This window comes from Stegodyphus dumicola, chromosome 12, assembly GCF_044657685.1.
Source record: "Stegodyphus dumicola isolate Sdum_Otavi_A_Nest chromosome 12, ASM4465768v1".
In the NCBI taxonomy this organism is placed as follows: domain Eukaryota; kingdom Metazoa; phylum Arthropoda; class Arachnida; order Araneae; family Eresidae; genus Stegodyphus; species Stegodyphus dumicola.
The window spans coordinates 76424464-76438696 of NC_140779.1; the positions used below are offsets into that span (position 1 = coordinate 76424464).

The 14233-nt window shown below is 32.6% G+C and overlaps 1 protein-coding gene across 2 annotated transcripts in view; it reads right to left on the minus strand.

The window, feature by feature from the left end:
• LOC118195492 (uncharacterized) overlaps positions 1-14233 on the minus strand; it is a 376248-nt gene that overhangs the window by 326100 nt on the left and 35915 nt on the right. For both annotated transcript variants that reach the window (XM_085806599.1, XM_085806598.1), the window contains exons 2-3: positions 13363-13410; positions 10094-10130 (exon numbers count right to left, since the gene is read on the minus strand). In XM_085806599.1, coding sequence (XP_085662725.1) covers positions 10094-10130; positions 13363-13410 — 85 coding nt within the window. The remainder of the gene's footprint in view (positions 1-10093; positions 10131-13362; positions 13411-14233) is intronic.

Here is a 14233-nt window from a genome sequence, read left to right on the forward strand (position 1 = left end):
ACTCACCATATGGGTATGGGATATGTATATATATGTGTGTGTGTATGCGTTTGGTACTTCCTATTGCAATAAAAAGGTAGATGCACAGCTAGATAATTATAGCAGTATTCAAAATTTCAATGTTCTACAGCTAATCATTTTTGAGTTATACGAGATACATACATACATACATAAGAGTACATATGACATCACGTAAAAAATCCCTTCTGAATCGATTTTAAAATCCGTTTCGGGAAAAAATAAATAAATAAAAAGATTTCTTTATTCGGTTCACACGTACAGACGAAACTAAAAAAAAAAAAAAAAAAAAAAAAAAAAAAAAAAAAAAAATCTTTGGAACGTATTCGGGAAGAGTCAAAATAGATATTTCTGTTGAAATATGATACGCACAATTTTTCGTGATTGCAGTACTTACTTTGCTTCGTACAAGGAAGTAAAAAGGAATTTTTTTATGCTATTATTACTCAAAAAAGAGTAATTAAGCCAAAAATATAAGCCAATAAAATCAAAATTGCATTTAAAAACATTTTGCTGTGCATATGGTGGGATATGAAATGTGCAGTTTATTTTGAACTTCTTAGAAAATGCCCAAACCATTAATGCATACATTTATTGTTATCAGGTATGAAATTTAAAGTGGATTTTAACCACCAAGCTACCTACATCGATCAACAGACCTTGTTAGCACCTAATGGTGGCTAGTGAGTTTTGCTGCCGCCAAACCAGTTTATATTCAGTTTCCACTTACATGAACCTAGGACATTACTATAAGCGAATAACTGACAGCAGTTCCATCCATTTCTAATATCTTTACTGAAAGAACACGTGGCAGAGTTATATAGCTTCTGACGTACCTTACCAATAGAGAATTATATTATTTATTTATTGCAAATAAGTCAACCAAAATACCATATCGTCCATTTTTTGAATTTAGTAGAGAATAATTTTGACTCCACTTAAAACTATGATATCACAGCCATAAATTATTATAATTAGATTTGAAATAATTTTTTGATCGTCCAAAGAATGAAAATGTTCAATGTCATGCTGAAAAAAAAAAAGAAAGAAAAAAAAAAAGATACCCAGAAATTTAACAATGGAAAATTTATGGGAAATTTTTAGTCATCCCCCTTAAAAGCCCAGATATTGAACCTTTGAGTTACTACTATGTCACTATAGCACTCCTTATTGGCTAGAGATCGAAAATGTAATAAATTATTATTTCAGGAAAGTGAAAATAATTCTTCAAAATTGAGATGGGAAAATCGTTTGAAAGGTCGCCAGGAATCAAAGAAAATATTGTATTAATAATTAAATTTATGCAGTAATACTTTTGCCGTTTAAGGTTGTCTTAGCACTCCTTTATTTTCCTATCAACTTGATAGTGATAAAAAAATTCTGCATTTTCTTTTTTTTTCTCCCTCTTTAAATGATATTATTCTCTATTTCTTGTTAAATATTTCTCATAAGAGCGAACTTTTAATAATACAAAGTATGTATCATTTGACTAGCGAAAGCTAAAATGCCTGTTCTCGAAATGCATGAAATAGCTTTAGCATTTTTTGTATATTTTTATTCGCTGAAGAAATTATATCTTAGGGCCGTTCATACATAAACAGAAATTTTTATGCTAAGTTTCATTGCAAGTTTGGTGTAAAGAGTTCAGTGTAATCCTGACTCGTTCGGCAAACGCATTATGCGTTTGAATTTTTCAACAATAATGTTAGTTTTTCTTTCCATTACTCTTATTAACTGTAACCAACAAGTCGAAGCAGAAGGTTAACCGCAGTGGTACGTAGTGAATCCTGAAATTTTGCTAATTTTAGCTATAAATAAAGAAGATGTCATTCCCATCAGTTCGAGACTTAAAAATCAGTTGTAGCTACAAATTTAGCATCATCGTACTTTTATCTCTCCTGCCCATTTAAAATATTTTTAGAAGAGTAGAAATTCAACTCTAATATGAAGGTTACTGAAAACTGTGCAAGAATGGGTCAACATGCTCTCAAAAACATTTTATTTTTTTGGAATTAAAAAAAAAAAAAGTCCTGTGATCCCGTCCTGTGAATCGCCAGTACATTTTTGAGTTAATGATCACATATAAAATAACTTATAAGTATTGTATTTAATAATTGTATTTAATAAAAAAAAGTTAAGTTGAGAAATTCTTATTTATACTTAAATGTTCATGGCACAATTTAATTTCGGGAGAGTCAGGAATACGTTTTATATGGAAGTCTTTAAAAACAACAAGAGATCGTGCAACTCATTATTTCACAAAATTTCTCACTGCAAGAATTATTCGGCATTCACACTAGCCGGTCTAAAACTATTGTTTTGATAATATATTATTACATCGTCACCTAAGGGTCATCGCGTGATAGATTTGAAAGGAAAATGTTTTGCTGTTCCGTCGCGATGTCATGGGGCAGATCATCTTACCCGATTAACGTCGATTGTAAATGAACTTAATCGAGTATCCGGTTTTTGTTCTTATTTATTGAGGAGATTGAAAACTCCGGTCTAATATCGTTTCATCTGTTATTGTCTACATTGTTTTCTCTACTATCCACTCCCAAAACATCGCCTTCGTTACAGAAAAGACAACTCCTTTTCTCTCTTTCTATCTACCTAATGTTACCTTAGCTTCCCTTTGAGAGTTAATCGTAATGAAACGATTCTAATTATCTCCAACTTTTCCACTAGAGAGTGATAAGCCTGAATCCGGAAGAATGATCTTTCACACATGGTACAAACAGCGACGAAGACCTTCAAACGAAAGCAGGCAGGTAGTGATGCGAAAAAAACTCAGAAATACTTTTGCGTGCCTTTTATTCTTCCCTCTGACTTCCGTGGGATGGTAGCAAGGCACCGACACCCCTTCATGCTTGGAACACAATGAAAATGCTTCGCATGATGAGCCCTACTAAGCATAAATCATCTCTTAAAAAAGTTCGCTTTACATTGAGTAGAAAATAAGTAAATTCACGCAGCATGTAGTGTATTTGTGTTTAAAAAGGAAATAGATTTGTGTTGAAAAGGAAATAGATAGATCAAAACATCCTCTTGGAACTCTGAAAGACTAAATTTATACAAACACTAAATATTGTAGATTTCTAGAATAATGTGATACAGATTAAATAGCAAGTTTTACCACTAGATAAAATACACCTTATAATCTTACTAAGGACATTCTGTCAGGCCGTAAATCAAACAAAATTTATTAAAAAAAAAAAAAAAAAAAAAAAAAAAAGACAATTAAATCTTTCAGGACAATTAAGCCCTTACGACAGAAAATGTAATAAAATCAAGCATGCCGTCACCGGGATTTGAATCATAAACCTTCCCCTTGCCAGTTCGAAGTGTTAACCATTTAAGCCCGGGATGCCCGATAATTCCTGCGGATTTTCCAATGCGGATTTTTTTGGAAGCTGGCGAGATAAAAAATTAGAAAACCATGCCTTTGGAAACCATGCCTTCGCCGAGAATCGAACCACGGGCCTCTGGAATACTGGACCAGTGTGCAGAACCACTACACCACGAAGGCACGCTAGGAAAGTGGGAGAAATATCTTATATACTCCCCTTTTTAAAGGGCGACTCGGGTTTTCAGGGGACCCAATCGCCAAATCCTGGGTGTGGAGAAACCTTATCCAACACCCTTTTAGTTCGGGCGCCACTGTAGAGACATTAGACATTTTGGAAGCCGGAGAGACGAAAAATTAGCAACCGTCTTCGCCGGGAATCGAACCACGGACCTCCGGAATAATGGCCCAGCGTACAGAACCACTACACCACGAAGGCACGCTAAGTGGGAGAAATACCTTATAATCTTATCTGGGGAAACATACGGTATTTTTTTTTAATTTAAACATACTAGGTTACTTAAAAGTTTTAATATAAAAAATAATATAAAGTGTGAGGGAAAGTAAAAGTGACGTAGTTTTAAGCAAAGAAACGCCACATTGTTTATTATTGATTTTCTGAAAATATTACAGCGAATATTAAGGACCCATTTAGCCTAAAATTATTCACCATTTTAATCGATATTATTCAAGAATAATGCTTCTGTTTATTTCATTAGAGTTTGTTTCTTTGATAATTGATGTCATACATGTATGCCAACAAATATGACGTACCTTATTCAGTCCATGGATTAGGCATTATTTTAGCAAACTTGTTTATTTAACAATTTAAAAATTGCATTGACATAAAATCAATAAAATACAAACAAGCTTTGCAAGCAAGTATACTCATAATAATGCAATTTTCGATGTTAATGACCCACGAAACTGTGTTCCAGTTCAAACCACGCCTATATAATTTGGAATGAATTGTGTCCAAAAACAGATTTGAAATATTTGGAAACCATGTCTAATGCAAATGAAATATTTCAATTATGTTGGACCGTTTCTAGTTCTGAAAATATCTCGGTTGACGAAAATAAAAGGTTAGCTACACGTGACGAGAATTTTTGATGAGTAAGAAATTTTAGGCAACGTAGAAATTATGTGAAGACTGCTGAAAATTTTAGAGATTTTTAAAGAGAAGAATAGGAAAACCCGCTGATGATAAATAACAAGCATAAATAGCCTCCGTGAAAGCAAGTTGCGCTATTACAATAAAAGAAGAAAACAAAAAGAGAGAAAGGTTAAATAGACAATGAAATAATACTGTGTGAGGAGCATATCTTGTCGACAGGTAATGCGTCAAAGTCGTACTTTCGAATTCCATTCTTAAGTAGAAAATACTCGAACAGATGCCAGTTTTTATCCTAAATACTGAATACTCTTCTAAACTAAAAATCGAAATTTTAGTTAAAATTTAGGTAGATTTTAAATCAAATCTCATCGCAGTTATAAAAATGATCTTTATCCAAATTTCCATCGGCTATTACCTGTAAAGGTTTTCAATATAATTCCAATTTACTGTGCTTTCTGCAATTAACCTTTCACTTTGGTAAGGTTTAACATAATTAACTATTTTAAATTGCACTTGTTTAATCTTTCTCTGCATCAGACGAATTCTTTTCTTCGCTTTTTTTAGAACTCTTACCTAAGAGAATAGGAAGTAAAGGTTAACGTAAGGTTTTAATAACTAAAATAAATTGGCGTAGTATAGTTTGTAGGTTCTGAGAAGAATTGTAAATGCTCATTACCATTTTTTTTCTAATCAGGTAATGAGCATTTACAATTATTCTCAAAATTTTATTTTGCACTACTTGAAATTTGTGAAGGTTCACATTTGAGACTGAGATCCCGGCCGGAGCTGCGGGGTATAGAATTCTCTTTATTATTTATTCACCTTATAGAATTATATTCCACTGTTGATACGCAAGAGAAAAATAGGTGGTACGTAAAAGAAGGAAAGTATTTTTAACTATTGAATTCAAAAATTAAAATTCCAACATCCTGATTGAGTTTTTTCTCCAACTCTCGTAAATTTATGGGATCTGAGCTTTGTTCAAGGGTCGTGGTGGTAGTAGTACTTTGTGGTGGTGGTACTAAAGGTTTTCAGTTTTTGTTTAGATGGTACGTTAGTCAAAAGGTTGAAAAACACTGCCTTATAATGTATAGAAAAATGGCCATTTTCGTGTTAAGACAGTTCAGATTAGTTTCTGAAGAGAATAGAAAGTTCTTTCGTGATACCTCAAGCTTTTAGTATGACGTGCTCAGTACGACAAAACCATGTGAGCCTATGGTTAATGATAGCAACCAGATAACTTACATTACATGAGTTACTGTTTTATTAATGCGCAACATGGACCCCAAATTAAGAATGCAAAACTGGTTATCGACAAAAAAAGAAAACCTCGATGTTTGAAAGGAGTCAAGAATCTACTTCTAATTTACTACAGCAACAAGAACTCAAACATAGCAGTCTGTATTTTTACCGATTTGCTTTTGAAATGGGACAGGGAAATGAAATTGAAAAAATAATTAAAAAAAAAAAGAAATCTGAAATCTTTCAAATTTTATATTACGCCCAAAGGGACGTTTTTTAACGTTTTGTGTGTTACTTTTATTTATTAACTATCTCATTCTTCGCACATAAACCATAAAATCAATTCAACAGCAATATCACTTTGAAATCGTTGAGTTGCTCACTTTGAAACTGCTCACTTTGAAATCGTTCAGTTTGTTAATCAAAATTTAGTTAAAGTTTTACAAAATATGAAAAGGCTGATAAAACAAATTTCATAGTCCAAATTTAGGCTTTCGGATGCCCATATTCGAGGGGAGGACTACGTTATTCGGAATTGGATGTCTCTAGGTACCGTTGTTTTCTCACAATGCAACAAACATACATACATTCATACAGATTCTTCATTATTTAATTTCTTTAAATATAATGCAGGGCTCTAATATTTGGTGGTAACAATTTAAAAAGTAAAACGCCGTTTTACAGTAGACGACGCAGAGATCCAAAACGAAATTAATAGCCCTTCTGGCCAAATTGCCCCTTTGAGGTAATAATTAGGTAACTGTACACACACACACCTCTGATCTCTTTCCGAAAAACTTTAGTATCGCTCCCTCCGAGTAAAACTTCTAAAATTCAGTCTTTAGATTAGGTTATTATAAAAGTTTTCAAATGTCATTAGAGAAACAATGTTCAGAAAACGATAACAGAATTTAATTTTGCGCTTCGAAAGTGATAAGTCGATATCTCTGCTAGAGGTCATATATATTATAATCAATGCACGGGGTTAATTTTTAAAAATCAGTTAAAAACTGTCTGGAAAAATGTGGCTTTAATGCAGAAGATGCCTTAGAGGAATTGAAAACTATAGCTAATGTATGAGGCCTCAGTGAATGAAATTATAAAGATGCATTTTTATAACATGTGTCCATTTGCAAAAATATTCAGACAACAGGGTAAAAACTGAAAGTGTCAGAAGAACTGCAGAAACTGGCAGTGAAAGTAATACAGAAAAAAAAGTGATGATATGCGAACATCAAATCGAATCTAGAAAATCACTATAAAGTCTAAGAAAAACTCTTAAAGTGAAAGATGCTGATCAAAAAAAGCCACCAGTTTTACAAAATTAAATAATTACAATTGAAAACTATTTTTGAACAATATGAATCAAACACAGATAGAATTCATATTTGTAAAACTTTATCTAGACTATAATTATAAAAATAATTTTTAATTAATTATAAGGTATTTCTCCCTCCTCCTTAGCATGCCTTCGTGGTGTAGTGGTCAGCACGCTCGACGCGTATTCGAGAGGTCCATGACCCGAGTCCCGGCGAGGGCATTGCTCATCTTTCACATCTCCTGCTTCCAAAAAAATTCTAATGTCTCTACAGTGGCGGCCGAACTAAAAGGTGGTGAATGATGATTCTTCACCACTAGGATTTGGCGATTGGATCCTCTAAAACCCCAGTCGCCCTTTAAAAGGGGTAGTATATAAGGTATTTCTCCCGCCTTCTTAGCATACCTTCGTGGTTTAGTGATCAGCACGTTCGACGCGTATCCGAGAGGTCCATGGTTCGAGTCCCGGCGAGGGCATTGCACATTTTTCACATCCCCTGCTTCCAAAGAATCCTAATATCACTATAGTTTAATCAATTTTTATTTATTAATTTACTTGAGAAGTTTAAAATTGATATCCCGATTTGCAATACACATATCGCCGTCTAGACTCAGCCGCTCAGTATAATCAAATACATTTGGAACGGAAGAGATTTTAATAAGCGATTGGTACTGTACTTCCATAAGACTTGAATATCTATTTCTTCCTTTCTAATTATGGACTTATAACAGTATCAGCGATCTCCAGCTTATGAACATAGTTTTCGATTTGTCTGCATCACACCTGTTAGTTTACTATTTTTTTTTTTTCTTTTTAGTTAAATTAAACTTTAATCTGGCCTCTGAAACTTCATTTGCTTAAACATTGCGTTACAACTTTTTGAGATGATCTAGATACTAATAATTTCTTCTGTCAAAAAATATAGTAGACTTCTCATGTATAAAACAAATTATATGAAAGATGAAAAACAAAAGCTACAGAACAGCTACATGGAGTGGGTAGTAAATAAACAATGCGTGACAAAACGGAGCTTTTGTCCAAAATTATTCTCATGTTTGACATATGAATCACAAAAACATTATCTCTACCCGTACGGTGCACAAAGAACTTGAAATAGGGAATTTCTCCGGAAAAAAGTCCATTTTCTTCTAGTACTAGCAATAACTTTTAAACCTATCATCTTTAAACAAAGTCATTCAAAAATTGTATTCTTAGGGTGGCATCATATTTCATCATCATGACATCATATTTCTCTACACTATGTGAAGACAGAGCATTCCTGCGAAATCTTTCATAAACTAAAATGATATAAGGTGAAGAAGCAATTATCAAAAAATGAATAGTAACAAAGTTTTAAATCTTTCAGATCTAAAAAAAAAAAAATCTATCAGATCAGACTGAACATTACTTAAAGTCAGGGAGCGATGATATAAATGAAATAAAAATAAGATTTCCTCAATGTAATTTGAACTTCAAAAACTGAAAATAGAGTTCACTAGAAAAAGTCGTGGTAGAGATTACAGCGAGTTGAATCCTTAAACATTCGGTAGGAGAAATACAGAGGCTTTGCTGTTAAAGAGAGAGAATGGCTATCAATCACATTTTTGTGTTTCTACTTTTTAAATCTGTACTTAACTGCTGATTAACAGGGTAATACGAAGGATGGCGTCTAGTGTTATTTGATTATCACAGTTAATTTAAGAACAGTTAAAAAAAACACAAGAAAGAGAAATAATCCATATTGTGTTTAATATAAAAATACTCCGAGAAATTTGCCTGTATTTATTTTCAACCAATTTGATTTGGAGAGTAACTCCTTTTTTTAAAAGTAAATGAAACCAGTATCCTCCGTCTCTCTCTCTCTCTCTCTCTCTCTTTTTTTTTTTTTTTTTTTCTTTGAGAAAGCGCACACTATCTTTCTCTTTCTGTTTCTCCCTCTTTTCTTGTCTACATATTTCTTTCTCACTTCATGACGCACAGCTTGTTTATTTTTATTTGCTTCACTCTTATATTTCATTAGGAATCAGTATGAAGCAAAAGATTAATGATTATTTGGAATTTCTGGATGTCATCCGAAGATTCGCGTGATTTGAATCTCGGTGAACATATATAAAACATTAGAATTTTCGAAACCCAGGAACTACGATAAATTGCCAATACTTTCACAGGGATTCGGACCATGCATCAATGATCAATTCGGACCATGAATTTCAACTGCTAGCCGGACTTGCTAACCGCTTACGCCACAAGAGCATGCATGGGGAAAATTCAATAATTCCTCGTTTTGTTCCATGCTCAAAAGTTGAATCTGAAGAGGTGTGAGACCATGTGATCCAAGTGGCAGTGAATCATCTTCTAATACATTTTATTGTGGTAAAACTATAGGGCTTTATGATTCGGAGACTCATAAGTTTTTTTTTCTCCTTCTTACCACGTGCCATCGCGGTTTAATTGGAAAGCACACGAGGCTAATTTCGCGAGGTCAAGAGTTCGGATCCTGGTGAAAGCATTGCTAATTATTCATGTTTCCTGCTTCAACAAATTTAATGAATTTACAAGTTGTGTCTGAATTAAAAGTGGTGGATGATAATTCGTCACTACTAGGATTTCGGAATTGGGTTCCCTCTTCCCAAGCCCTCTTTAAGTTTGTGTTTAGGGGGGACGCAAGATTTTTCTTTTTCCTGATCGCGAGCCTTCGTGGTATAACTGGAAACTACATCCGGCTAGCAACCGGAGTTCGAATCCCGGTGAAAGCATTTTCCATCGTTCAGATAAGAGAAACAAAAATAAATAAGTAAATTGTGCACTCGCTGGGATTCAAACCACAAATCTTTCAGTGCTAGCTGGACGTGATAACCACTTACATTATGATAGCACGCACGGGGAATACAATAATTTCTTCTGAGGGCACAGTTGGTTTTTCATGTACCTGGCTTCTAAAAATTTAACAGTCTCTACCAACACAATTATAAAAAATGAGTAAAGGCATATTAAGTTAGATACATTTACAAGCAATACAATCAAATTATTATTGTCAAACATATCTACTCACTTTTCGTTTGCATTGCCGAACAGCACCGAAGAAAATTCTGAAATTTGAAAGAAATGAAGATTAAACACTCGAATGAGAAGCATTTTGTAAAACAAATTAAAAAATAAGATATATCAAAACAAAAGCATTCTACAATCGTATTGTTTTATAAAGTATCTATTTTTTTTCTATTCCACTAAGAAAAGATAAAAAGTTGAAATTAATCCGAACTATATCTTTTTTAAAAACATACATATTTTGAGGCAATTAATTTTAAGTTTTTAATGGGTAAAGGAAAACTTCAGTGCAAAATTAGACAGCGATTTGATAGAAATTAAGATATGCAGAACTAGGACTCTATAATAAAAGTACTTAAATGGGAGTCCTGAAGCAGTCAATAAATATTGCATAGCCTGAAAAACTGGTAAAGAATATGTAGAACCTCTCTCTCAATATATATTTAATATTAATATATGCTTTGTCATAAACATTATTTTATACATTTACCAAAATTATAAGTATGTGAAATTTAAAATTTAAATTAATGTATTCATTTTGACAGCAAACAATCTTTTCATTTCATAGAAAAATATGCAATTTGATATGAAAATAAAATTAATGCAAAAAGCTATTCAAAAACAAAAATCTAGTTTCGAAGTCTTGTTTCGTAGTCCTCAAATAATATCACGAAATGAGTTATTGGCTATTTGAAAAATTAGGTTTTTAAATTTAAATAATTGCCCACTATATCTGTTGTCACTCTCTAGATTCGTAGTTCTCGCAAATGTTCACTTGCTTGTTTACACTCGGAATGACAGGTCGCGAATATTCGACAGTGGTTTCAAGAGTTTGAAAATACAGATTATCTGTTTGAAATTGTTGGAAGATATTGTTTTTCTAACTAATTTATATGCAGCTCAAGGAGGGAAACAATTCAGCCATTTAGTTTTATGAATCACTGGGATTTTTGGCTGAGACAATTATTACAAATTATATAAAATAAGAACTCTTTTGATCCATCTATCGGAGAAATTCCTTTCTTTATTTCATCCAAATCAAAATCAAGTCATTGATGAATCAATGGTGAAATTCAAAGTAAGTTCTTCTTTCAAACAATATATGTCAAAAAACCCATAAAAAGGTTATAAAATATGGATGCCATGTGATGAGAGTGCTATACTTGCCAGTTTGAAATTTATACTGGAAAAATTAGTGATACTACAGGAAAAAAAATTAAGTGATAGAGTTGTTCGCACTCTAAACCAACCAATTTTTGGTAAAAAAAAAAAAAAAAAAAAAAAATTGTTTATGACCAATTATTTTATCAGTTACAGTCTTTTTTAGGTTATTTTACAGTATTTACATTTAAAATGTTATACAGACTTTTTTGGTTTTTAGAGGCTCAAAAGATACTTGCATCTGGAACTATAAACATGAATAAGATAAATTTGCCGAAAAACTTAAAATCCGAGAAATTGATGAAAAGAGGAGAATTTGATTGGACATCAAGGGAAGATAACGGGATATACCTGAGATGGAAGGATAAACGCGGTGTGTGCATATTATCATATTTGGTAAATGCAACAAATGTCATCAATGTAGAGAGAAAAGAAAGAAATGGTGAAATAATAAACTTAGTATGCCCTTAAGCAATAACCGATTAATATGGGCTTTGTAAATAGGTTTGACCACTTGAAATGCCTTTACGAGATTGACAGGGAAACTTACAAATGGTGGCACAGAATATTTTTTCACTTTATAGATGTTTCAGTTGCAAATGCATTCATAATTTACAAAATGCATCCGGATAAATGCAGTGAATATAAAACCATGAAAGATTTCCAAAGAGAAGTGATCCGAGGACTGCTACTGATGGGTGCAAAAAAACAGCTTCTGAGAAACGGAGTCTAAGTTGAAAATCGGTGCCCGTAAAAAAGCACAAGCCATACGTTCCAACAGATGATGATGCAAAGATGCAAAACATATTCCTGTAAAAACGGAAGGTGGCTTATACAAAAGATGTGCTCTTTGTGGTACAAAAACAGAAATTTATCGTTCTCAATGGCTCCAAGTCCTGCAATGTCCCACTGCTTCCAATCAAGTGGTCCTACTTGTTTGGAAAAATTTCTTATTAAATAGTTAATGAAATTTATACCCACATGCCATATTTTCTACTCTAAAATATTTTTAACTATATTTCAAATTTTTTACTACTTCAGTAAAAAATTTGAAATCTTTCAATAAGTAAAACAATGAATGATATTGTGCAATTATTTTATAATTATTACTTTACTATTATTACTTTATTATTATTGCTTTATTCCTCAAACATTTTGTATTTAATTATGATTAAAATTGTTATTTCCATAAATATTAATTTCTCATAAAAATTTGTCATAATAAGATGAATTAATTTTCTCCTAACAAGTAAGCTAACTGTCTTAAGTGCGCAGTGGCTATAACCTCTAGCCATTTCCTATACAAAAGACCCCTGATCCGAAAAATTATTTACAGCCAAATAATGTTTAATAAGGTTGACAACAGTATGACAACTTTATCACAGAAAAGAGTATTTTAGCTATGCGCCCGTAAAGGAAAAATTCCTGAACAGCTGAACGTTTCGCAGAAGAAGTAAATAAAATCCTCCGGCGTCCACAACTCAAGCTAGCCGTGAACTTTAGATCAATTTAATGAGTATTTGCAAGCCAGGAAATAAAACTCCATTATCAGTAGACCAGATTTTGCCTGCTCTAAAGTCAGAAATTATTTTTATTAAAAATATAAAGCTCCATGAAAATTGTTTCATTCTCTTGGAATAATTTGCATATATACGTCTCTTGTAATTTCTTAAAATGTAAGTACTTTTAGTTGCATTGCAAAGGAAATACTACACAACTCATTACAAAAAATTATACGAAAGTATAGCTCTAAAATTCCTAGTACTATTTAATTTGTATAACATATGGAAAAAAAGAACTTCACTTCAACGATTTTGAAAAATTCGTGTTTTATAATATTTAGTTCTGAAATTTCACCAAAGTGTTTTGAATGAAAAATTCATGTAAAACAGAAGTTAATGTAAACTGTGAATAAATTACGTCTGTATTTGAAGACTTGGCATAAAAACTAAAAAAAAAAAAAAAAAAAAAAGAATCAAATAATAAAAAAATAGAACAGACCTTTCTATTTCCAATAATCATTCGTACAAAATGAAATAAACCTTTGAAACTAATTTTTGAAAAGTTACCTTTCGGTAACAAATATGTTGAGAAAAATTAAACAAAACTTACCACAGCAAATATAACAATGCAAAGAAACGCATCAGCAACTTCAATAGTCTGGAAAAAAATTCATTCATTAATATGCTAGCAAAAGAATTTTAATATTGATTATATATGTTAGTGGAATCGTTGAATAATTTGGTATAATAACAACCGACATATATTCATTTAATCATTAAAGAATATTTTAACCACTCCTTTTGCAAAACAGCAGTTCCTTTACTTCATGGTGTTGAAGTAAGAAATCCTCAGTTTGCGTACTGCTTGCCAGGGAAATTAGACTGTAGCTGCAGGTGTACTGAACAAATATAAAGTGTAATAAAAGGTAGCTATACGAGCAATAATCGTCATAGAATGTATGGAGGAACGCAAGCAGTAAGAAGTTAAAGGGTAGTTTTCCACTTTCACATTTAAAGAAATATCACAAGAATGAAAAGAGATACTTCAGAAAACATTTTATTAACAGATCATGCTCATAGAAAAAGATGTAACGCAGGCTTTACATATGCGGGATAGGGATTGGCGCACATTTGCAAAAATTCCAGGCACTTCCCGAATATTGCTGGCAACACCGTCGATCCTGGCGACTAGCTCCATATTGGTTTCAATGAGGCACTCGTAGATCAAGCTTTTCATATGGTCCCACAGAAAAATGTCCAAACACTAGAGACCCGGTAATCTTGGTGGCAAGCTATTTGACCTCTTCGACCAATCCATCGACCTGGAAATTTGTATAACCAGCAATCTTCTCGGCAATCCACAGTAGAAAATGCCGTTGCGTGGGAGGACCGACCCTTTTTATACAATTTATTTACAATGCCACCAGGTAGCTCGTCGTTTGTGTTCAGACCATACATTTTATTACGAATATTGCTCGTAT